The sequence below is a fragment of the Electrona antarctica genome, assembly GCF_951216825.1.
Source record: "Electrona antarctica genome assembly, chromosome: 6".
Lineage (NCBI taxonomy): Eukaryota > Metazoa > Chordata > Actinopteri > Myctophiformes > Myctophidae > Electrona > Electrona antarctica.
Genome location: NC_136811.1, coordinates 7692663 through 7717197, shown reverse-complemented (window position 1 = coordinate 7717197; position 24535 = coordinate 7692663). Strand labels below are relative to the sequence as shown.

Sequence of the window (24535 nt, the reverse complement as noted above, 5' to 3'; positions counted from 1 at the left end):
GTGACTTACTAGTAAGCAAGAACAACACAAGGTAATACATCAAATACATAGAAATATAGTCATCAAGGATCAGATTAGTAAGCTACTGTAAGAACCTAACATAGTTGTCTGATAAGGAACATATTTAAGCGATATTACTTAAGAGGGTGTTCTTTACCGCCATTAATGCACGCCTGCAATGCTGCAGGAACTCACCCCGCACACTCTCGTGTAATATTGCAATCATACAACAGTTACCCATAAAACTATAAGATAACCGCTAAATAAATCTTACTTTTTTTAATGACAGATGTACTACGACCACAAATGTCCAAAGAAACTCGCTAGCCTATTGCAACCAGAGCAGATGATTTCTATGTTTTGATTAGGTGTTCCTTTACGGCTCGTTTAAGACACGGCAAGATAGGTTGTTTCGACCAATCAGATTGCCTCTTCGAAACGACCTATTGCATAATGGCGATTATTATCGGTTGATAACATTCGAAGCGGATGGTCTGGAGGTCCCGGGGGGAAGGGCAGGGGGGGGGGCCTAGCCATAGCTGTGTTTATGTCCTGAATGAGTGACACATGACCTACAGATGTGTGTCATGGTTTAAGTATGTATGTAACGTACATACAGTAGGCCTACATACCTGTACAGTCGGCTATGTAAGTGATATGGTTCTCTGAAGGACGACAATGGGGTGTTAGTTTAAACGATTAGATAAGATATAGATCCAAGTGGGGAAATATAGTCTCTATGCACACAGAAATGGACAGAATAACCCTTCCTACTTCCAGGCCTCTTCCCTACTTCCTTACCGATGATACTAATTAAGGCTCTGTTCCATTTAGCATACAGTGGTTCTCAAACTTCAATTTCAAGGACCCCCCATAACTCTCAGAGTTACAATTTAGGCATTTAGCAGACGCTCTTAATCCAGAGCGATTTACATTAAAGGAGCATTCAGTGATTTGGGTGATTTGGAAAACCACCCAGTCCGCCCCGGTAACAAAATGTGCACATGCACGCTCTACAGTGGGGGGAAGTGCAACAGGCCAACAGCACGTGCACCAAGGCCCGCCCCCACTCGATCATGATTGGAGGAAGGCCCCACTCATCCTGATTGGATGAAGGTTTTGCCACCCGCCACCAAAACTGAAACTAGGGTTTTTTGACCCCAGGGGCTCACTGGGGACAGGGAGGAACTCCTTATATGGTCAGCACACTCTATAGTAGGGAGGATTATCTAGAAAAAAAGAAAAAATAAGTGATATTTGAATTAAGTCAAATCACTGAATATACCTTTAAGCAAGAACAAAAAAGCATGGCAATACATCACATACATACAAAGTAGTTATCATGAAACATGCGTACCGGTAAGCTAAGACGTAACAGTGTATAATATATAATGAAACTAACTATACATATAAACTATACATAATATAACTATACTATGCTATACATATGTACTATGAAGTGCTATGACTACATACAATGCAATTCTAGTGCTGTCTACGTAACATGCTATAAGTCTGTATCAAATGCTATCTAAGTCTACACTTTGGACACTTTGAGACCCACTGGTGTAACAGAGTGACGATCACTAATTGAAAAATGTGTCATTTTTCCAGCTAAAGTGGATGCATATAGCCTACAACTGCATATCGTAACAAGGGATCACTTTCAGAGCATTTTGATGAACGATAGCAACATACAGTTGGAGGCCATCGATATTGTCCTTTTCTTTTTGCTGAGGTTTGCGTGATCTGCGCAAAAGGACAGTTAACCCATTTTGGGCGGGAACCCCTTTTGGTGTTTTAAACATTATGTTATAATTTAGCTATTGAAAAATAGCAGATCTACGAGCTTGTAGGTCTGCTATTTTTGAAAAATCGTGAAAATATTTATTTCAGAAAACTGGAGGATTTAGAAGGATTTTTTTTTAAAATTTGAGGTCAGGCCTAAATGGGTCAAATGATAAGGGACAATATCGGTGGCACCCAACTGTAGCAGGGCAGAGTGGCCAGGAGAGCAGTTTGATCCCCCAGAGTTATGCTGCATTCACATGGAATCAGGCAAGCGGTATAGACGGCAAGCGGCAAAACCTGCTGGACGGCACGAAACGGTAAAAAGATTAAATATTTTTGACATTGATGCCGTCTGCCGTTACCGTCGCCGGTTCTGGCTGCCGTGCCGTCCTGTTCCGTTTACCGTCCCGCTCCCGTCCACGAAAATGACTTCCGGTTTGCGGGGTATATACCGCTTGCCGGATCCCATGTGAATGCAGCCTTAGTGTCGCAGTGTCCTTGAGCAAGACTCTGAACCCCTAATTGCTCCCGATGTGCAGGTTGGTGCGTGGTTTCCTCCGCCATCGGTGTGTAAATGGATGAATGTAATGTACAATCTATATGTAAAGCACCTTGGATATATAAATGCACCATTTACAATGATAGCCAATCAAAAAATCCAATCCCAACAGCTTGTTCAGTTCATTGGTGTCCCTTGTGTTTTAATATTATGAGAAAAACATGAGAAACTAGAAAAAGTGCCCTTCTGGGCACAGGTCTCCACCAGGAGGATAGGAGTGTGTGTGTGATGTTTGGCAAAATGTTTAGGAGCAATATAAACGTGTGTGTGTGTGTGTGTGTGTGTGTGTGTGTGTGTGTGTGTGCGTGCGTGCGTGCATGCGTGCGTGCGTGCGTGCGTGCGTGCGTGCGTGCGTGCGTGCGTGCGTGCGTGCGTGCGTGCGTGCGTGTGTGTGACGCGGCTTGGCCTGTTGTAGCGCCACCATGAGGCTGATGTGAAAACTGTCAAGTGGCATTTCTTCCAAAGCCTAGTGGGAATATGCATGCAGTGTCACCACAATCGGAGTTGAGTAGTTGTGGCGATTTGTACAAAACGGGTACAAAGCAGGCTACTCCTGAAAAGTTTAGAAGCCAATCGTAGCCAATGAGGGTGGATTATGAGAAATCAAACAAACCCGTCTTGATCACATGACTATGGAGAGCATTTGTACCGATTTGCGTGAAATTTGGATAAAATCTGAAGGAGTAATATTAGAAAATGTGTTTTACATATGTCGGCCTCCTGGTGGCGCTATAAAGAGCAGATGTGAAAAATTCCAGGCAAAGGTTTTTCCTTGGCCTCTAGGGAGTTGGCATACAAAGTTATCTACAGATCCGTGCAGTTAGAGGTAAAACCACTTTTCGGCCAGTTATAGCGCCACCATGAGGCTGAGTTGAAAATGTTCACGTGGCATTTCTTCCTCTGCCTAGTGGGAATGTGCGTGCACAATTTCATGGAAATCACACGATGTGTTCATGATTTGCAGCATTTTGTTTGAAACTGAGCACACCTGCGGACTTTGGAAGGCAATCTTAGCCAATCAGGATAGAGTCTGAGAAATCTGAAAAACCGGTTTTGTTGAATGGCTCTAGAGAGACTGTGTACCAATTTGCGTGATGTTTGGACAAAATCTGTAGATGTACTGTCCAAAAACCGGTTTTGCACAAAGCGGCCTCCTGGTGGCGCTATAACAGGCCGTTCTGGAAATTTTGGGGCAGAGGTTCATCGTTGGCATCCAGGGAGTGTGTGTGCAAAATGTGGCATCGACCGGGTTAACGGTGCCGGAGATTAGCTGTTCACAGACGGACGGACAGACGGACACACGGACGGACGGAGTGCAAACTAGAAAAAGTGCCCTTCTGGGCACAGGTCTCCACCAGGAGGATAGGAGTGTGTGTGATGTTTGGCAAAATGTTTAGGAGTAATATAATCATGTTTTGTGTGTGTGTGTGTGTGTGTGTGTGTGTGTGTGTGTGAGACACAGCTTGGCCTGTTGTAGCGCCACCATGAGGCTGATTAGAAAACTGTCAAGTGGCATTTTTTCCTCAGCCTAGTGGGAATATGCATGCACAGTTTCACCGAAATCGGACGCTGCGTTGAGTAGTTGTGGCGATTTGTACAAAACGGGTACCAAGCGGGCTACTCCTGAAAAGTTTAGAAGCCAATCGTAGGCAATGAAGGTGGATTACATGACTATGGAGAGCATGTGTACCGATTTGCGTGCAATTTGGATAACATCTGAAGGAGTAATATTAGAAAATGTGTTTTACATATGTCGGCCTCCTGGTGGCGCTATAAAGAGCAGATGTGAAAAATTCCAGGCAAAGGTTTTTCCTTGGCCTCTAGGGAGTTGGCATACAAAGTTATCCACAGATCCGTGCAGTTAGAGGTAAAAACACTTTTCGGCCAGTTATAGCGCCACCATGAGGCTGAGTTGAAAATGTTCACGTGGCATTTCTTCCTCGGCCGAGTGGGAATGTGCGTGCGCAATTTCACGGAAATCACACGATGTGTTCATGATTTGCAGCATTTTGTTTGAAACTGAACACTCCTGCGAACTTTGGAAGCCAATCTTAGCCAATCAGGATGGAGTCTGGGAAATCTGAAAGACCCGTTTGGTTGAATGGCTCTAGAGAGACTGTGTACCAATTTGCGTGATGTTTGGACAAAATCTGTAGGTGTACTGTCCAAAAACTTGTTTTGCACAAAGTGGCCTCCTGGTGGCGCTATAACAGGCCGTTCTGGAAATTTTGGGGCAGAGGTTCATCGTTGGCATCCAGGGAGTTTGTGTGCAAAATGTGGCATCGACCGGGTTAACAGTGGCGGAGATTAGCTGTTCACAGACGGACACACGGACGGACACACGGACGGACGGACGGACGGACGGAGTGCAAAACATACTCTCTCCCCATGCCTTCGGCCTGGTGGAGACAAACATACTCTCTCCCCATGCCTTCGGCCTGGTGGAGACAATAAGATGACACTGCCTGGCTACAGCAGCCTGTTTGGTGCACACCTTGAAGGACCTGAGCGACTCCTCAGGAGGGGTGGCAAAAAATAAGTTGCAACATTAGCCCCACTTCTGAAATAGTGAAAATAGCGGAACTACAAGCTCTCAACACATGGCCAAGCAACACGTTGAGAGCTTGTAGATCAAATACTTGTGCTGTTTGGGGCCGAAAAGATAAAATGTTTCAAAGGGTTTGCCTATAATGATCCCCAAAATAGCGATGCCACGTTGAAAGTGTTTAATAAATGCATGGTTGCATACAATAAAACACTAAATGGACGGTCACATGGACGGTCATCTATTGCGATGAAATCAGATTAATCTGCAAAAAAACAATTCAGTGGCCTGGGCCGTGGCTCAGCGGTCCAGGCACCTTGGCCGGTAGCCCAAGTCTGGCAGTGTGCCGCAGGTTCGACTCCCGATCCCGACGGCCTTTACTGCATCTCACTCCCCCATCTCTCTCCCCCATTTCCTGTCAGCCTACTGTCTGTCCCTCTATAAAAAATATAAAAATAAAGGCCAACTAAATAATAATAATGAATAATAATAATAAAAAATAAAAATTAAATCAGAGTTGGGGACAAATTATGCATGAAATAAATTTGAGGTTAAATGTCAATATCATGGGGTGGCAATTGCCATCCCCTGATGACCCAAATGACGCCCCTGTCCCCGTGATACAGCTGACAATGGAGGAGTCATGGGACAACTATACTATAGTTGGAACTTGGCACACACTCGAGTGGGAGTGGAAGTTGGATCGGGTGGAAAGGTGAAAAGGTGACGGCACCTTTCCTTACTCACCAGCACATTTGACAGGCTTCCTGCAGTCTGACGTACGGTGCAGTCTGCTGGTGGGGAGGTTGTCTGTAATCCAAGTGACCAGGCCGTGCCCCGATCTGCGTCACTGCAGAACTTTGAAACTATAGCCTCTGAATCTGTGGCCGGCTGGTGTTGAAGGCCCTCAAGAAGTCGAGGAACATACGAATGTCGTTGCTGGCGCTGAGTGGCCTCTCCAGGTGTGAGTCCAGCATCCAAGGGTCAGCCAGTTACCATTTCACCCATTTCTCTGGAGCTGTACGTTGGCCTGCAGCCTATAGAGCGTCGCAGTCCCGCCTCCTACCCTGGACCAGGAAATGAAACCCAATGCATTTTTCCCATAGACATTTCTTAAAGTATTTATTTAAAGCCAACAAAGCCAACTCGAGTCGTGACAACTCATGACAACACAAACAATATTTTGGACCAAACAAATAATTACAAAGAAGAAAAACAACAAAAAAAGTGTTGTAACCTGCCGTTTTTTTCTTCTTTCTAATTATTTGTTTGGTCCAAAATATTGTTTGTGTTGTCATGAGTTGTCACGACTCGAGTTGGCTTTGTCCGCGGCGTAACCGTCTTTAAATAAATACTTTAAGAAATGTCTATGAGGAAAATGCATTGGGTTTCATTTCCTGGTCCATGGTAGGGGGCGGGACTGCGACGCTATACCCTCCTGTCCTTGTGACAGTCCATGAATGTTACAATCATTGAAAGGTCAGAGCCTTTTTTAACTCCTTTTTAACTCCAGCCACGACCCCCTCAGTGTCTCCTGCATTGCATGCTCAGCCCTCTTTTCCCTTGTTCAACAAGGGCCTAAATAGGCTCTATCTATGCACACAGAATAACTCTTCCTATACTTACCAGGCCCCTTCCTGACTTCCTTCACAGGTGTTACCGATGATACTAATTAAGGCTCTGTTCCATTTAGTGTAAAGTGGTTCTCAAACTTTGTTAATTGAGAACCCGTACACAAATGTACGGGTCCATTTAGTTCCATGTGTACACTCTCAGAGAACCCACTCAAGGACACTTTGAGACCCACTGGTGTAGCAGGGTACGTGTTTCCAGTGAGCCAACATGCACAATAGCAGCAGCACCTTGGTTTGACCAGAATGGAACAGAGCCTTCATTAGTGTCATCGGTAACACCTGTGAAGGAAGTATAGGGGAGTTCTTTCCAAAATGGCGTGTGTGCAAAACTGTGCACAGAGCCTATATGGCCCCAGCATGATTCTAAACTACGCGTCCGTCTCTAGACAAAGACCCGTCCATGGTGGTAACACCCTAGTTTAGAATCATGCATGGCCCCATCCAGGGCTTGTTGTTGGGAAGGCAGAGTATATACTTCTAGTGCGTACAATGCTCCCCTCACAGAAGCTGGGGTCAGTATGTTTTCTCATGCCAATAAAGCTCCTTTGAATAGAAATTGAGAAAGAGAGGAGCAGGGAAAAGAGCGACCATGAAGGTGAATGGGATATGAAAAGCCTGTTGGAAGTAGTGCCCATGATTTGGGTGTAGGGCGGCCGGTAAAAAGACGTAGAAAGGTAGACGCCAGCTCCTTTGGCTCTGGGGCGCCTGTATCTCGGGCACCATCTTACAGGGAAGAAAGCCACAGAAGCTTGCGCATGCGTCACAGAGCGGATGTTCGGTATGCCAATCAGAGGCGTGGGCGGGTCTTAGTCACTTGAGTTTGCCTTCCTTGTCTGTGCTTCCATGCGATACAGGTCGCTCCAATTAATTGCAGCGGCCAATGAGCTTTCTATGAGGTAAAGGTGTAGTTCTACCCTGAACATCTGTTGTCCCGACTCCATTAACAGGCAGGATTGTAAACAATACCAGTAATGGCACACAGGAATTCTCGTGGCAAATAATAATGGGCCTCAAACCCACATAGCCAGCAGTGGGCATGCATGTACTCTGTCACAACAACTTAGCTCAAAGGTACGTGACAAAAGTTGTTTGGAGGTCAAGGGTTCCAACATCCCGTGGTCCAACAACTGGCCCCTTTAGTAACCCTATCCCTGACCCGTCCCTAACCTCACACTAACCCAACAACTTCAGCCCTATATATATTTCGGGCATTTGAAAATAGCCGATCTACAAGCTCACAATGTGTCGCGATGCGACACATTGTTTTTATACAGAATTTGAAAACTTGAACACTCATATAGGCATACTTCTATATTTTTAAAGCGCAGCTCAAGACCTACTTCTACACTCTTGCTTTTAATTGATCTTTTAAATTCCTTGTTATTCACGTCCTCACTGTATTGCATTACTGCTATTATTTTAATGTCTTTTCTTCTCTTTTTTCCCCTCCATTGCTCTGTAAAGCACTTAATTTGAGCTACATTTCATGTCATGAAAAGTTTTATTATTATTATTATTATTATTATTATTATTATTATTATTATTATTATTATTATTATTATTATTATTATTATTATTATTATGCTATTGGGACATCGGAATAAATGGGAGGTTGGAATTATGAACAAACCCTGTTTGCAAGAAACGTTAAAAAAAAGATCTCTTGTCTCTTGTATTGTTTTAGGGAAATGTTGATGTAGTTATTGTCGATGCACAGAAACGTGTTTTAGTGAACTACTGATGTGTTAATATCTATTTATTTATGATGTTGTACGGAATAGTGAGTTAGTGTGTAGACCCAGGTGATTATTGTATGATATTGTATACCTTATGCAGCTCAACAGTAACGATAACACCAGTAACAGTAACAAAAGCATTTGTTTTACTGGAATTTCCAGATGATACCAAAAAATATGGTATAACAGTATGGAATAAAGGCTAGGCTGATACATTGCACTTTTATCAGAACAAAACATTTTAAGTTGAATTTGGATTGTAAATATTAAATAAATGCCTAAATGAAATGCTTCCAGGAAATGCAACAGAAGGAGAATCCTTCCCAAATAGACCACAGACTGTAAACAACGACTTTAAGGCCCTCATTTATCAAAATATGGGTGTACGCCGAAATTACCGCAATTTTCGGCATTTACCATTTGCGCCAAAGATTGAAAATGATCTTGTGCCAAGACAAAACTCACGTCTGGTCGGGAGCTGTCGTACGCTTTGTCCTCACCTGTTTTTCTGTCGTAGAACAGCGGAGCAGCATTGTTTGACCAGCTGAGAGGCTGTCACAGGCATCGAAACATATGTATTCACTCCTAAAATGTTTATATAAAACTGTATGTATGTATATGGGCTAAATGTAAAAAAGTAAAGGAATACATCAACGATGTGTCTTTGTGAAATTAGTAGGAGATTTCCAACTTTACAAGCAAGCAATTAAAATCGCGCATTTAAAAACAATGTTGCAAGTTAGATGCGTAAGCCATTTAAACAGTGTTTTGCATGATGAGCGCATACATGCGAGGATTTGGGCTGTCTGTGCTGAAATATTTCCATGACGGGACGTTGGATAGTATAGTGCAGCGCTGCAGCTGCGGAGAGTCCCAACTTGGGTAGCCTACTGTAGCCGAATCTACAGCAGGCCGATGTCTTTCTGGAGTTACAGTATGTGCAATCTCCTCCTCGTTTAATAAACCCGAAGCGTCGCTCGAATGCCAAATGTGCCGTGCCAGCGCAAGTGGGAACGCATCGGAGATAGTATAGCCTAAGCCAGCCTGCAGCCCACCATACCACCACCAATGTCCAGTGCCACATGAGGCTACGGGTTTGGCTGCAATATTCATATAATTGACAGTTGACAGCGAGGCAATTTAAATAGACTGTCGGACGTGCATGGTCAATTGGTCACGGTGTCACGGACGGACCACAGTGATAGAGAGAGACAGACAGGACAGGAGATGCACCTTGCAAAACAGCAGCGCGTGCGCGCCTATTTGTTATATAATTCATGGTTCACAGGTTCAGGTTTTCGTTCACTAATATATCTTGTTGTATATTAAATGAATAAAGACTTTAATAATTTAATATAGGCCTAGCCTACAACTAACAACACAGTGACAGTTGCTTGCAAATGTGCGTGCGTGCGTGCGGGGGGTGAGGCGGGCAAGGGAAGCGAAGCGAGAGGAGAAACAGACAGGGTAGTCCTACAGCTTTATTTAATTCATGCAGGTTTATTTATTTAAGATACAACAAGTTGCGTGTGCGTGCGTGCGTCTGTGTGTGTGTATGGGAGGGGGCAGCAGAAACTTTTTTTCCCCTGTAACCATGGTTTCCAGGTCGTATTGCAGTTGTTCATGTCGCAAAACCGAGGGCGCGGCTAGATTTTATAGGGCGTGCCAGATTGATTTCAGCCGTCACATTTATCACTGCTAGGAATGAAATTAGGAAGGAACAGCTGTCTGCGATCACTTTGTAAATGCCGACCCGACGTGGGTGTACTACGAATCCTACACTCGAATTTGGGGCAGAATTTCCACTCGATTGATATATGAGGGCCTAACTCTATACTAGACCAGTATCCAACAGTCTGGCACTGTATGCACAACTAGGCATAGTGCACCATCTAGTGGACAATCCTGGCAAGTGTCAGTTGCCAAGCATAAGATTCAAAGGTAACCACAGCCAACCTAGCAAACAGGACTACCAGCCGCTCTCACATTTCACAACAGAACAGTTACAGAATATAACTAGAAAAAGTGCCCTTCCGGGCACAGGTCTCCACCAGGAGGATAGGAGTGTGTGTGATGTTTGGCAAAATGTTTAGGAGGATGTTTTTGTCTCCACCAGGCCGAAGGCATGGGGAGAGAGTATGTTTTGCACTCCGTCCGTGTGTGTGTCCGTCCGTCCGTGTGTGTGTCCTTCCGTCCGTCTGTGTACAGCTAATCTCCGGCACCGTTAACCCGGCCGATGCCAAACTTTGCACACACACTCCCTGGATGCCAACGATGAACCTCTGCCCCACATTTTCCAGAACGGCCAGTTATAGCGCCACCATGAGGCAGCTTTTCACATTTTTGACCTACAACTGCACCGATCTGCGTGAAACGTTGCATGCACACTCCCTAGAGGCCAAGGACAAACCTTTGACCTGCATTTTCCGCATCTGCCTTTTATAGCGCCACCAGGAGGCCGACTTTTGTAAAACACATTTTTTGATATTACTCCTCCAGATTCTGTCCAAAAATCTCACAAATCGTTACACAGTATCTCTATGGTCATGTGCTCAAGTTGAATCTGTCCGATATTTCATATTCCATCCTAATTGGCTATAATTGGCTTTCACAGTTTGCAAGATTGCCCCGTTTTGAACAATAGCCTCAAATCATGAACGCAGCATGCAATTTACGTGAAATCTTTCACACTTTTTCTTACTAGGCTGAGGAATATATCCCACCCTTTTCACATTGGCCTGTTATAGCGCCACCAACAGGTTGATTTTTGCAAAACACATTTTTGGAACAAAATGCCTCAAATCATCAAAAAAAAAAAAAAAATCCTCCTAAACATCCTTGCCAAACATCACACACACTCCTATCCTCCTGGTGGAGACCTGTGCCCGGAAGGGCACTTTTTCTAGTTTTGTTTGTTTTTGCAACAATTTTCTTCATTTTGTTGAGGAAATGCAGAGCCAGATCACTCATAGCATCTCTGAGGATAGAATTCTGGATGAGCAGGACATGTGCAGCATTTTGTACAAAACGGGCCACTCCTGAAAACTTTGGAAGGCAATCTTAGCCAATCAGTGTACAATCTGAGAAATCCAACAGACTCGTCTTGATCACATGACTACAGAGATCATGTGTACCGATTGCCATTTCTTCTTACGCCTTTGATGGCAATTGGATGATTTGAGGCATTTTGTTCCAAAAAGGTGTTTTGCAAAAATCAACCTGTTGGTGGCGCTATAACAGGCCAATGTGAAAAGGGTGGGATATATTCCTCAGCCTAGTAAGAAAATGTGTGAAAGATTTCACGTAAATTGCATGCTGCGTTCATGATTTGAGGCTTTTGTTCCAAACGGGGCAATCTTGCAAACTGCGAAAGCCAATTATAGCCAATTAGGATGGAATATGAAATATCGGACAGATCCGACATGAGCACATGACCATAGAGATACTGTGTAACGATTTGTGAGATTTTTGGACAGAATCTGGAGGAGTAATATCCAAAAATGTGTTTTACAAAAGTCGGCCTCCTGGTGGCGCTATAAAAGGCAGATGCGGAAAATGCAGGTCAAAGGTTTGTCCTTGGACTCTAGGGAGTGTGCATGCAACGTTTCACGCAGATCGGTGCAGTTTTAGGTAAAAAATGTGAACAGCTGCCTCATGGTGGCGCTATAACAGGCCGTTCTAGAAAATGTGGGGCAGAGGTTCATCGTTGGCATCCAGGGAGTGTGTGTGCAAAGTTTGGCATCGACCGGGTTAACGGTGCCGGAGATTAGCTGTACACAGACGGACGGAAGGACACACACACGGACGGACGGACACACACACGGACGGAGTGCAAAACATACTCTCTCCCCATGCCTTCGGCCTGGTGGAGACAATCATGGACATGGGTATACTGTGGTGGATGTTTACATTTATTGTGCTGTAAACCAGGGGTTCTCAACCCGTGGGTCACGACCCCTCGAGGGGTCGCCAAATTATTTTGGGGGGTCCCCAACGTTTTTTTTTTTTTTTTTTTTTTTTTGCAACTGAATGGCTGTAAAGTGGAAATGAAGAGTTTACATATAGTACACATAGTACATGCATACACCTTCCCTAATGATGATGGTTTCAGTATTTATTGATGGTGTATTGTCTCTATTATTAAGGTTATTGTAGCAGTCAATTTATATTGGGGGTCGGGAGGGGGCGGGACGGGGGTCCCGAGACGTTGCCAAAGCATTTTTGGGGGTCCCCGGCCAAAAAGGTTGAGAACCCCTGCTGTAAACAATCAGTCTTAGTGATTTATCATTTATTTCTGGTTTTATTAGCAGTTTTTGTATTGACCTGTACCATACCTTTCTTGGACTGTAGTAGGCCTACACGGTACCCATTCTGCAATCTGTTAATAACATTTTAAATCAATCAATCAATCAATCAACTATATACTATTGTTTGACTCTATAATGAACATTTGAATTACACGATTGAATTGGAGAGCGTAACATCCTTGTATTTCAAACATTATGGGCTAGCTGTGACATTGCTTTTCTCAATTCTCTTATAAATAAGCAATACCATAATACCAGGTTCCAGGTGGTGACGGTCCCCATGCTAAATGATCGAGAGCTGGTAACCAAATGGACCCTTATAGAGCTTTAACTCTTGAGAGCGTAACATGAATTTGCTTTCATTTTACGCTCTCTTAAGAGTTACAATTGGTATTTTGATCAACGTTACAAAGCCCAAGGACAACAAAATATAGCCTACCAAGTATTGGGTCTGAGAGGCTAATAAATCTCATCAAATGGTTGTCCGTGACTCAAATGCCGAATAACCGGACCTTGACATGAAAAAGAGATATATTGCTATGTGAAGGTACAGTCTCGACAGGGGTCATAAATATGTCTGTACACACTGACAAATATGATGTCTCATGAGACTGCAATTACTGAAGGTCAAGTCTCCATGCAGGTTTTCTTCAGAATATGCATGGCTGTACACATGGTTTGTTCATGCTCAGAGTTCAACATGTTATGGTAAAAAATTATAAATCACACTCGTGTGAAGTGAGGGGCGCACACTGTATTTATTTATCAGCCACGTTGCGTCTTACGTCGTCATTTACTGCCCTATCATATATTGGAGTGATCCAATATAGCGGGATCAGCGGACTTACCGATGATCCCGTGCTAAAAGCCACGGGAAAATGACGTGCGAGTGAGGCACCGCCTCCGAGGTTACTTTGCCCGCGCACGTCATTTCCCCTTCCTCTTTCCTTTCCTCGGCGTCGTCGGTTGGTAAGGACTAATTGTTTACCGTAGGAAGGTATAACTCCCTCTGAGTAGCTAGCTTGCTGGCCCCTCTCTGAGTTGCCTTCTTTGTCAGTGTGTTTTAAAGCTAAAGCTTAAACACCCCTGTTCACCGTGCTACGGTGGTACGAGCGGTCGCTCGTGCTACGGCGTCAGGAAGTTGCCCTTGTTGACTAGCTGTCTTTCGTTTGACTGTACTGTCTGCCTTCCCTAAAGTCCATAGACTTGGCTGGCTCTAAAAAGGCTCTCTCTAAAGTGACCTAAACAAATAAATTGTAATGTCCTCAAAGTCAATTGTTATGGTCTGGGCCACAACCATTAACACATGGTGGAAATGTGAAGATAAAGCAATTAATTTAGGTTTCCAACCTAAACTGCCAGGGAAACATGATGCACGGTTAAATGCAACAGAACAAGTGAATAACAGTCTAAGTCCAAATTTTATTCTGACCCCTCCACGAAAAGGCCTCGTTGTCCTGACCCCTTAGCCATCATTTATACATTATGGATAATTAGTGTGGACTTAAACTGTTATTCGTCTATAGTACTCAGACAGTGGCCTTGTGGTTAGAGTGGCCTTGTGGTGAGAGTGTCCGCCCTGAAACTGGGATGTCGGGGTTCGATCCCCGGCCGGGTCATACCAAAGACTTTAAAAATGGGACCCAATGCCTCCATTCTTGGCACTCTAAGCATCAATGGGTTGGATTGGGGGTCAAAACAACTAATGATTCCCGAGCGCGGCGCACGCTGCGGCTCACCGTTCCAAGAGATGGGTCAAATGCAGAGAACAAATTTCACTGCGGTAACGTCTGTGACTAATCGTACGACTTTGACTTTGACTTTGACTTTGACTCTTTATTGTGCTCTTATCTGCTATGGCTGCTCCTGCAGCCTGAGCCTGAGGAGAGAGAGCATGAACAGAGCAGGTCTTTTATAGTGTTACTTTGAGGAGACACTGGCCAGGTGTCTCCACTTCCTCTGATTAACTCTGGCTCCACCCTCCAAACCAGCACTGCAATGGAAACTGGTTAGTAATCAATCAATCACACACAGAACCCATGACAAAAGGGGGCCGTCACACCAGACTTGGCTGGCGAACGATTTACGTCATTAGTACTCTAAAGTACTAAACAAACATTATAAATCCCTTGGCCGCCTGCCATATGACTTACCGTAATCTTCAAAAGCCATGCATTGGAGGGGCTAGCGCTACTAAAAATAAAAACCAGCAAGCACGGTCAGGACCTGGACGAATTAGTGACGTCTCTGTTGTGGTCAAGTCAAGTCAAACCAGGACTAGTCAGATCTGGCCCAGAATATCACCTGATTTCAAGAAACATAAATTCTGCCCACTAAGACGGACGTCCCTGGATGAATCAGAGAGAGTCCGAGCGAGGCCAGATCAACTTAAAGTAATTTCATAACTAGTTAGATCTGGCCCAGAATAAGCGATATTATTATAACTGCTGAAGACGTCCTGGAAATGACGTAAAGATCATCGCCATATGGGCTGTGATCTGGCCCAGTCCTGAACGTCACCGGAGGACGTCATCATAACGTCATCATGACGTCATTTGGCTTGCTGGGACAGGCCCCATCATGTGGCAGCCAAGCCTCACATTTGCCAGTGACAATGAAAGGAGAATTTGTGTCATATGTGCCTGAAATATGACGTAAATTTGTGGCAACACAAACATTAAATGCCGTTGACAATGAAAGGAACATTTACGTCATATATGTAGACGAGCAAATCGGCTAACCAATCACATAAATTCAGTTGTCATCTTACATGATCATGATGAAAAGGCGAGTCTTTTTTAAACATCGTATCATGGTTAAAAGATAATAACATAAGTTGACAAATTAATTCATGAAGAAGTATGTTCATCTTTTATTGGATGATGTACGCCACCCCTCACTTCACAAGGGTGTGATTTTTATCCCACGATTTTGCAACCCATTTTTTTCACCCAGTGTCAATTATCTAATGTAATCCTGGGCGCTGTGAAAGTCTGTCTGGCTTTTTGAGGGGCACTACTCCTATATGCGCAGCTTTGAGTGTTCGTGTAAACACAAACATTGAAGACAAAAGTGAGGTGACGCAAATTGTGTTTGGCCGGCGTGATTGGGTGGGAGATGAGTTGATGTATGATGAGTCGTATGATATGATAAGACCGCCCCTCACTTCACACGGGTGTGATTTTAAAATTACGTCATATGGCAGTCATTAAAAGTCTATGGACTTATGGTGCATGTGTTTGGTCCTACAGTCATGAGACCGACACCCTACCCAAAACCCAACCCTAAACATAACCTCACAGGAAGCCACAGGTTAGTTTTAACCTGCCACGGGTTAGCTGTAACCTGCCACGCATGTTGGGAGCCACGGGTTGAGTTTTAACCTGCCACGGTTTCGTTTTAACCTGCCGCGCAAGTCGGGAGTCACGAGTGAGTTTTAACCCACATCACGGGTCACAGATGTGTGAGCGGTGGTGTTGTCGAACTAATGCCTGTCGGACTGTTAGTATGTCTAACCAGTAAGACGCCTGAGGGCGAGAAGCCTCGACCTCGCACATTAGGGCGAGGCGCGCACGCATCCGCCTGGGTGACAGCAGACTGCTGGGCGAGCACTGGCGCTTTGGAATGGGGGGGTCAGATCAACATATCCGCCTGGGGACAGGACAGCAGACTGCTGGGCGAGCGTTGGCGCAAAGCGCATTGGGGTGTGAGATCAACATATGGAATGAATTCTGTACTGGCCATATATGGAGCGCGCACACACACACACACACACACACACACACACACACACACACACACACACACACACACACACACACACACACACACACACACACACACACACACACACACACACACACACACGGGTTGAGAAGCACTGATCTCACTCAACGGCGTCACGCTGTGGCGGCGGCAAGGGCCAGGGTCACTTTGAGGTCAACCGCTTCACTGAGGAAGGATCAAGTGGATTAATCACCGCTGTTAGATGAATCACGTCACGTGTCGCTGGATGTGCTGCCGTGAGATTTTAGAATCTGACCTGAGATCAGATTCTAAAAAATGTCTTCTACATCCTGACAGTTTTCTGAAAAAGCTATGTTTCTATGTCAGTCGTTCTTCGATTTCTCAAAAATAGCAGACCTACAAGCTCGTAGCGCGCCACTCGGTGGCGCGCTATGAGCTTGTAGATCTGCTATTTTTCAATAGCTAAAGCATAACATAATGCTAACACCAAAAGGGGTTCCCGCCCCAAAATGGGTTTAAGTACCAAAAGGAGAAGGACTCAGTATGCAGAATGTCCCATTTCACAAGTTATCATTATGTCTAAAATGTATTTCAGTCAGACAACTCACAAATAGATTTACCAACATTGATTGTAGAATGAGAATACAAGTGTGCATATGATATTAATCTTGACGTTCGGCTCTGCTACATTTTTCTCCCTGCTCGGCACGATTAAACACCATCATAAAACATTAGGAGCAGGGAGATAGATATACAATAAAACCCCCCATGGGGAACAGAAATAACAGAGCCCACCGGTGGTGCTGGGGTGGTGGTGGGAGCAAACATCACATAACAACCAGGAACCATGAGCAGAAGGAAGGCAGGAAGAGCATGCAGTCTAGTGAGCTTTAAGTACCCCGCCCAATTGGTCAGCTGACTGCCACGTCAGCGAATGACATGTGGGTCTTGCACACACTGACTGAATACACCCACATAGTAATGCAGCATATTAACCCCTTGAGTACATGGGTGCGTTCGGAAATGTGCACCGGGAATGTGGTCAGTTTGTTGAGTGTGGTGGGCGGTGACGTCACAGAGTGCCTTATTTACGAACGACCACAGCTGTGACGCATTCACACCGCCGACACCGGACAACCCCAGCTTCAGGGTAGGGTCGCTCAGTGCGGGCACTCGGCACACCCGGTGCGCAGCGCACTGAATAAACGAACGACAACGCACCGAGTGCACTGAATAAACGAACGACAAGAGAGCACACCAGTGCGTTCAGGACGCATTTCCGAACGCACCCTATGTTATGCGCCCTTGATCACGGCATGAAACCCCTCGAGTATATATCTGACTGAAGTAACTGCCAGCTACGTATCATTTATCATTATGTCTAAAATGTATATACTGTAGGCTACTTGCACACGATACTCGCATTGCAACGTGTTGTGAGCTTGTAGATTTTTTTCAAATAGCCAAAGTTTAAATAGCTACGCTGAAGTGGTTAATGTAATGTTTTGTAATGATAATCGAAATCTACAAAAGTAAGTAGAAAGTTTTCAAATGTAGTTGAGTAAAATTGCAATATTTGTCTCGGAGATGTACTGAAGTAGAAGTAGAAAAGTACATAGAAAATGGGAAATTCTCCCGTGAAGGAAACTGTACTGTACTGCGAGACACCAAGCGGAGGAGAACCTGTACGTCAGACCACATGCTAGCACGTTGTTGCCCTCATCCTAGTAAATGGTGCCTTTATATTATAGCGCCTTTATCCAAGGCGATTTACAGAGATTGTGCATTACATTCACCCATTCATACACATTCATACACCGATGGCGGGGGAAACCATGCAAGGGACCAACCAGCACATCAGGAGCAATTAGGGGTTCAGTGTCTTGCTCAAGGACACTTCGACACTAACTCTGGGGTAGACCACAGGGATCGAACTGGAAACCTCGCAGTTCCCATCCGGCCATGCTCTGCCGGCCACTCTACACCTGAGCCCCTGCTGCCTCCTAGTCTCTTGAGGACACTGTCTCTCTGCATTATATCTATGTGTCTGCTAAAATGCCTACATTGTACCGAATCTACCGATTCGTGTCTTGAAGAAAATACAAAATGCCAGGCAGAAATGGACACGGCCTATATAAGAAGTTGTGTCATGGCCTTTCTCGTCCCCACCCCTCTCCCATGTGTTTAGGATCCAAGATGGCCACAGCACCAAGAGGGGGTGGGGCGGAGGTGAGTCGACATATGCCCTTACTGAGCTACATTCAAGACACTTGCCTTGTGTCTGACACTTGCCTTGTGTCTGAACACAGCTTTGATGGATGTGTTCTGCCCCCCCCCATCAAACAAAATGTTTGGTCAAACCATATGGGCTTCCATTGGAAATGCATTGGAGCGGCCATTAAAGACAAACACAAGACAGGTGTCTTGAATGACTGAATGCAGCCCAGTAAGGCCACCCCCTCCTGGTGCTGCGGCCATCTTGGATCCTAAACACATGGGAGAAGGGTGGGGCCGAGAAAGGCCCTTTTTGGTGCTACGTCCTGACTGCCAGGATGGATATTATCTGACAACATTACTGTATCAAGAGAGAGAGAGAGAGAGAGAGAGAGAGAGAGAGAGAGTTTTAAACAAGGCATGTTGTTTACATCTGTCTGTCTGTCTGACTGAGCATGGAATGTCCGTGACATCATGTTGTTGACGTCATCAGACGCCATCATTGTGAATTTTCGAAATTCCATAAACAGTTTTTGTCCCTACACGTCTCAAGATTTGCCATTGACCACAGTAAGAGAATTCCGGTCAAATGTCAGCTACATTTTGTCCCCGCCCGTCTCACGTTTTGCCCGCTGACGGTGAACGGAGAAATGACGTCAGATGACGTAAATTAAACATCAAAACATTAAACGCCATTGACACTGAAGGGAAAATGTACGTCATATGTAAGCGAGCAAATCAGCTAACCAATCACAGGCAACAAGCATTCTGATTGGCCAGTATGGGATGATGCATGATGATGATGTATGATGATAAGAGCTGATAATTCCGCTAAATATGCGGAATTATGATGAGAAGAGCGCCTCTCATTTCACACACGGGTGTGATTTTTATATGAATTCACAACACCAACACCACACATTTATGCTATCTTCACCGGTGACGTATAGGGAAATGTGTGAATATATAAATCCGCAATTATCTATATTTTGTTTTATTTCTTTGGGGCTTGTAAAATGTGTGTCGAGCTTGTCTGTGCGAATGTTGTCTGCATCAAGTGATGAAGCAGTTCTCTCTGGGGCCGAGAAGACGGGACCTGACCCCCAACCGTCCGACGGCAGTGGCGGTCAACCCGGAGCCACTGCTCTCCTCCGGGAGCCCCACGGCCAACCGTCGCCTCCTCCTCTTCCTCCTCCCCACATGAACGGCTGTGTCCCACTGCCTCATCAGGTGGCAGGTCACAGATTCGGGGTGCGTGAAACAGGCATTTTCCAGCATCCGGACGGCGACGTTCTGAAACAGCTTCAACCGCCACCGAGAGGCCCGCGAGAGATGTGCTTTTACGACACGGTGTACGCGGAGGACTGCCGCGACCCGCGTCTGCTGGAACTCCGAAGTCACCTGCCCAAATATCACGGCACCTGGTCGTCGTCTCCCGACGACGGTCCCGCCGGGGGAGACCTGTACCTGAAGCTGGAGGACGTCACGCGTCGCTTCGTCAAGCCGTGCATCATGGACGTCAAGCTGGGCCGGCGGGGCTACGACCCGTTCGACTCGCGGGAGAAGCGAGAGCGACAGATCCGAAAGTACCCCCTGATGGAAGAGATAGGGTTCCGGGTTCTGGGGATGAGGGTGTACGAGGCGACCGGCGACGCGTTCCACTCCTACGACAAACGGTACGGGATAGGACTGGTCAAAGACACGCTGAGAGACGGACTCGCCAGGTTCTTCAACAACGGCGCGGGTCTGCGGAAGGACGTCGTGTCGGCCGGCGTCGGCAGGGTGCGCCGCGTCCTCGGCTGGTTCGAGTCCCAGCGGCAGCTCGTCTTCTACTCCAGCTCCCTGCTCTTCGTCTACGAGGGCCTCCTCCCCTCCTCCCTGTCTCTGTCTCTGTCTTCTCTTCCCAGCATCCCCTCGATCGGCCCTGCCTCGCCAGAGGCCGACATCCGGGTCGCCGTGCCACTGGACCGCGGCCCGGCCACCATGTGTGCCAACCGCAGGAAAGGAGACGCGGCGTCAAACGTCGTAGTTGCCGCGGCGTCGAGCGAGGAAGACGACTCGCCCCGGAAACACGCGGCCGGGAGACGGTCACGGCCGAACGAAAACGGCATCCGATCACCACAGGAGGGACGGAGCGTGCAGGGCATAGGGGAGACGGAGAGACGAGCGACAAGGAGGGACAAGGACAAACAAACAAAGGAGGAGAAGGAGGTGGAGGTCCGGATGATTGACTTTGCACACGTGTTCCCGAGCGATAGCCACGACCACGGCTACATCTACGGCCTGAAACACCTACTGGCGGTGCTGGAGCAGATTCTGCACGAGTCCTCCTAGGTGTTTTTGTCGACTGAGACTAAAAGACTAAATATTTAAAAGACCGATATTTTTAAACAGACTAAACAATTTCAGATGACTAAATAGAACTAAAACTAGATGGTGTCGTGTGTTCAAAAGACTAAGACAAAATCAGAAAATAGGGCCCCAAAAGACCAAGATTTTTGATTTAGTCAACTAAGACTAAACAATTTCAGATTACTAAAACTAAATGGTGTGTTATTCAAAAGACTAAATCATAATTCGCTGTCAGCTCTCAAATGTGTCCCTTGGTTGTCTCCTCACCCTGACTCCTCTCTTTAACCCATTTAGACCTGAGGACAATTCTACAATGTATTCTAAATCCTGACAGTTTTCTGAAAAACCCATGTTTCTATATCAGTGGTTTTCTATTTCATGTCAAGGAATTATATGTAATTGGCCCCGGACTCCAATCTCAAAATATGTTGTTCCAGGGACCCCCCAGAAGCAAAGATTTCATTGGGAAAGAATATATATTCAAAGATTTGCACACATTTTCATGATTTTTCAAAAATAGCAGATCTACAAGCTCGTAGCGCGGCACCGAGTGCCAATGAGCTTATAGATTTGCTATTTTTGAGGGGTGCAAGCTCCTCCTATATACAGCTTTTGTCCCAACACGTCTCATATTTGCCATTGACAATGAAAGGAGAAATTAGATCAAATGTCCGCTAAATATGACATACATTTATCCAACCAATCACATAAATGCAGTTGTTCATGAGATGATCTATGATGATGTATAATGATCAGAGCGCCCCTCACTTCACACGGGTGTGATTTCATAATAGCTAAAGTATAACATAATTTAAAACACCAAAAGGGGTTCCCTGAATGGGTTTAATGTCTTTGTGTTTTAGGAACAACCTGGAATCAGCCTGTGATGTATCATCTATGACGTCAGTCATCTATGACTTATCTATGACTTATCTATGACGTATGATTCCAGATGTAGGCTTCAGCCGGACCGTATCAGAGCCAGAGTTACGCAAACTCCGTTCACTTCATGGGGCCTGCAGTACAATGGCGGCTCTCCTACATAGACATCTATTGATTTGAGCATGGGGATAACCGGAAGTTTACGGAATGCATTGGAGTCTATGGGCTCGCGCGAGTACATGAACCACGTGAGTGACCGGGCTGTTTTCTGCCCCCTCAATGTCGCAACTCTTGGCTCTGGACCGTATGACGACCATGACAGCATGACGTCATGTGGCTACTTCACACAAGTGTGATTTTGTTACTTAGGCCTTCTTTCTTGCTCACAAGGTTAAAATGTAATTTAGATAGCATGCTATTTAGACAGGGGCTAGGTTAATTGATTATATGGTATCAATGCAGAATTTGCAGATACTTATTTTGATAGTATACTATACTGTTCAGAGTTTTAGACTGATGCTAGGATCTTGGCTTACCTGTGATCCTATAGAATAGTTTACCGAGGCACCACACTGTCTCTGCATTAGTATGTGTTTTCCCTGCTTATTGGAAGTTGCTCTCAGTGATGGGAGAAGTATTCACATATTTTGAGGGGCGCTATAGCCCCTCCTATACTCAGCTATTAGTGTAGATTTTCGTCTTACACAAACATTAAATTCCCTTTTGACAATGAATGGAGAATTTTATGTCATAGTGTCTGAGCAAACCGGCTTATTTTTTATCTTACACAAACATTAAATTCCCGTTGACAATGAATGGTGAATTTTACGTCATAGTGTCTTCTGAGCAAATCGGCCTAGTGTCTATTTTTGAGTGGTGTAAACCACTCCTACAACTGGCTTTTGTGTGCAGAAAAAATGAGCATGGTTGCTATGTTCAAAATAATTTCTGACGTAATTAAATCACACCCGGGTGAACTGGATGACCGTAGCAACCATGCTCATTTTTTCTGCACAAAAAAAGCCAGTTGTGAAATCACATCCGGGTGTGATTTCATTACGTCAGATCAGAGCTGATCAGGCTATATAATACCTTACCTTATATAATACCTCACATCGGACAAAAACTCCAGCTGAATCAACTTCATGGTCACAAATCATCACATCAGAAGACGACCCTACCTAGCCAAACGTCAGACCACAGCTGATCATGCTATATAAAACCTTACACCACTCAGTTCACACGGGTGTGATTTTTGTCCTACACAAAGCAAAAATACTAAGGCATATTTTACGTCATGATGATGTATGATGACAAGAACGCCCCTCACTTCCTTCACACAGGTACATAAACAAAAAACAGTCTTAAGTCCAAATTTCATTCTGACCCCTCCACGAAAAGGCCTCGTTGTCCTGACCCCTTAATCTATCATTTATACATTATGGAGAAATAGTGTGGACTTAGACTGTTTTTCGTCTGTGGCATAGTGCTCTAATTCTACATTCCACAGACCAGAAGACAGTCTTGTCTCCTCTCAAACAAGCACTTACCCCGTCTGGCAATCTGAAAGCAAGCTCTACCTGCCCAAAAGTTTTAAGTTTTTGGGGCAGCTGGGCAACCCTTTCAGTGTCAACGGAACGCCTGGGAATGCAGTTCCATTACACATGACATCAAGGGTAAGAATGTCAGTATTATTTGGAAACGTTTACAAATGTATTTTGTAACAGACTACACGACTAGTCTAAAAATTAAGGAAATACAAAGTCATTTTCCGTCTATAAGGCCAAACAAACGTCAATGAACAAAACACTTTTTGGTTAATGATGACGTTACAAAATGAGGCGATCACTCACAAAATGTGAAGAGAACATCATTATAATGAACAGTTTATCGCAGGTGAATAAATATTACTTACATATCACTTTCTATTTTCAATTCACCTACAATCTTGTTCAAAACAATGAAAACTAGAAAAAGTGCCCTTCTGGGCACAGGTCTCCACCAGGAGGATAGGAGTGTGTGATGTTTGGCAAAATGTTTAGGAGTAATATAATCATGTTTTGTGTGTGTGTGTGTGTGTGTGTGTGTGTGTGTGTGTGTGTGTGTGTGTGTGTGTGTGTGTGTGTGTGTGTGTGTGTGTGTGTGTGAGTGTGTGTGTGTGTGTGTGTGTGTGTGTGTGTGTGTGTGTGTGTGTGTGTGTGTGTGTGTGTGAGACACGGCTTGGCCTGTTGTAGCGCCACCATGAGGCTGATTTGAAAACTGTCAAGTGGCATTTCTTCCTCAGCCTAGTGGGAATATGCATGCACAGTTTCACCGCAATCGGATGCTGCGTTGAGTAGTTGTGGCGATTTGTACAAAACGGGTACAAAGCCGGCTACTCCTGAAAAGTTTAGGTGGATTATGATAAATCAAACAAACCCGTCTTGATCACATGACTATGGAGAGCATGTGTACCGATTTGCGTGAAATTTGGATAACATCTGAAGGAGTAATATTAGAAAATGTGTTTTACATATGTCGGCCTCCTGGTGGCGCTATAAAGAGCAGATGTGAAATATTCCAGGCAAAGGTTTTTCCTTGGCCTCTAGGAAGTTGGCATACAAAGTTATCCACAAATCCGTGCAGTTGGAGGTAAAAACACTTTTCGGCCAGTTATAGTGCCACCATGAGGCTGATTTGAAAATGTTCACGTGGCATTTCTTCCTCGGCCTAGTGGGAATGTGCGTGCGCAATTTCACGGAAATCAGACGATGTGTTCATGATTTGCA

General features: G+C 45.0%; 1 protein-coding gene and 1 long non-coding RNA gene across 2 annotated transcripts in view; one reads left to right on the top strand and one right to left on the bottom strand.

Moving 5' to 3' along the window:
• LOC306924205 overlaps positions 1-24535 on the bottom strand; it is a 52963-nt gene that overhangs the window by 18154 nt on the left and 10274 nt on the right. The gene's annotated exons all lie outside the window — the stretch shown is intronic.
• Positions 19575-20867, top strand: LOC306924336 (inositol polyphosphate multikinase-like; the record flags this gene model as incomplete). The annotated part of the gene is made up of 1 exon (XM_079502828.1): positions 19575-20867. The coding sequence occupies one exon, from the start codon at positions 19575-19577 to the stop codon at positions 20865-20867; it is 1293 nt and encodes a 430-aa protein (XP_079358954.1).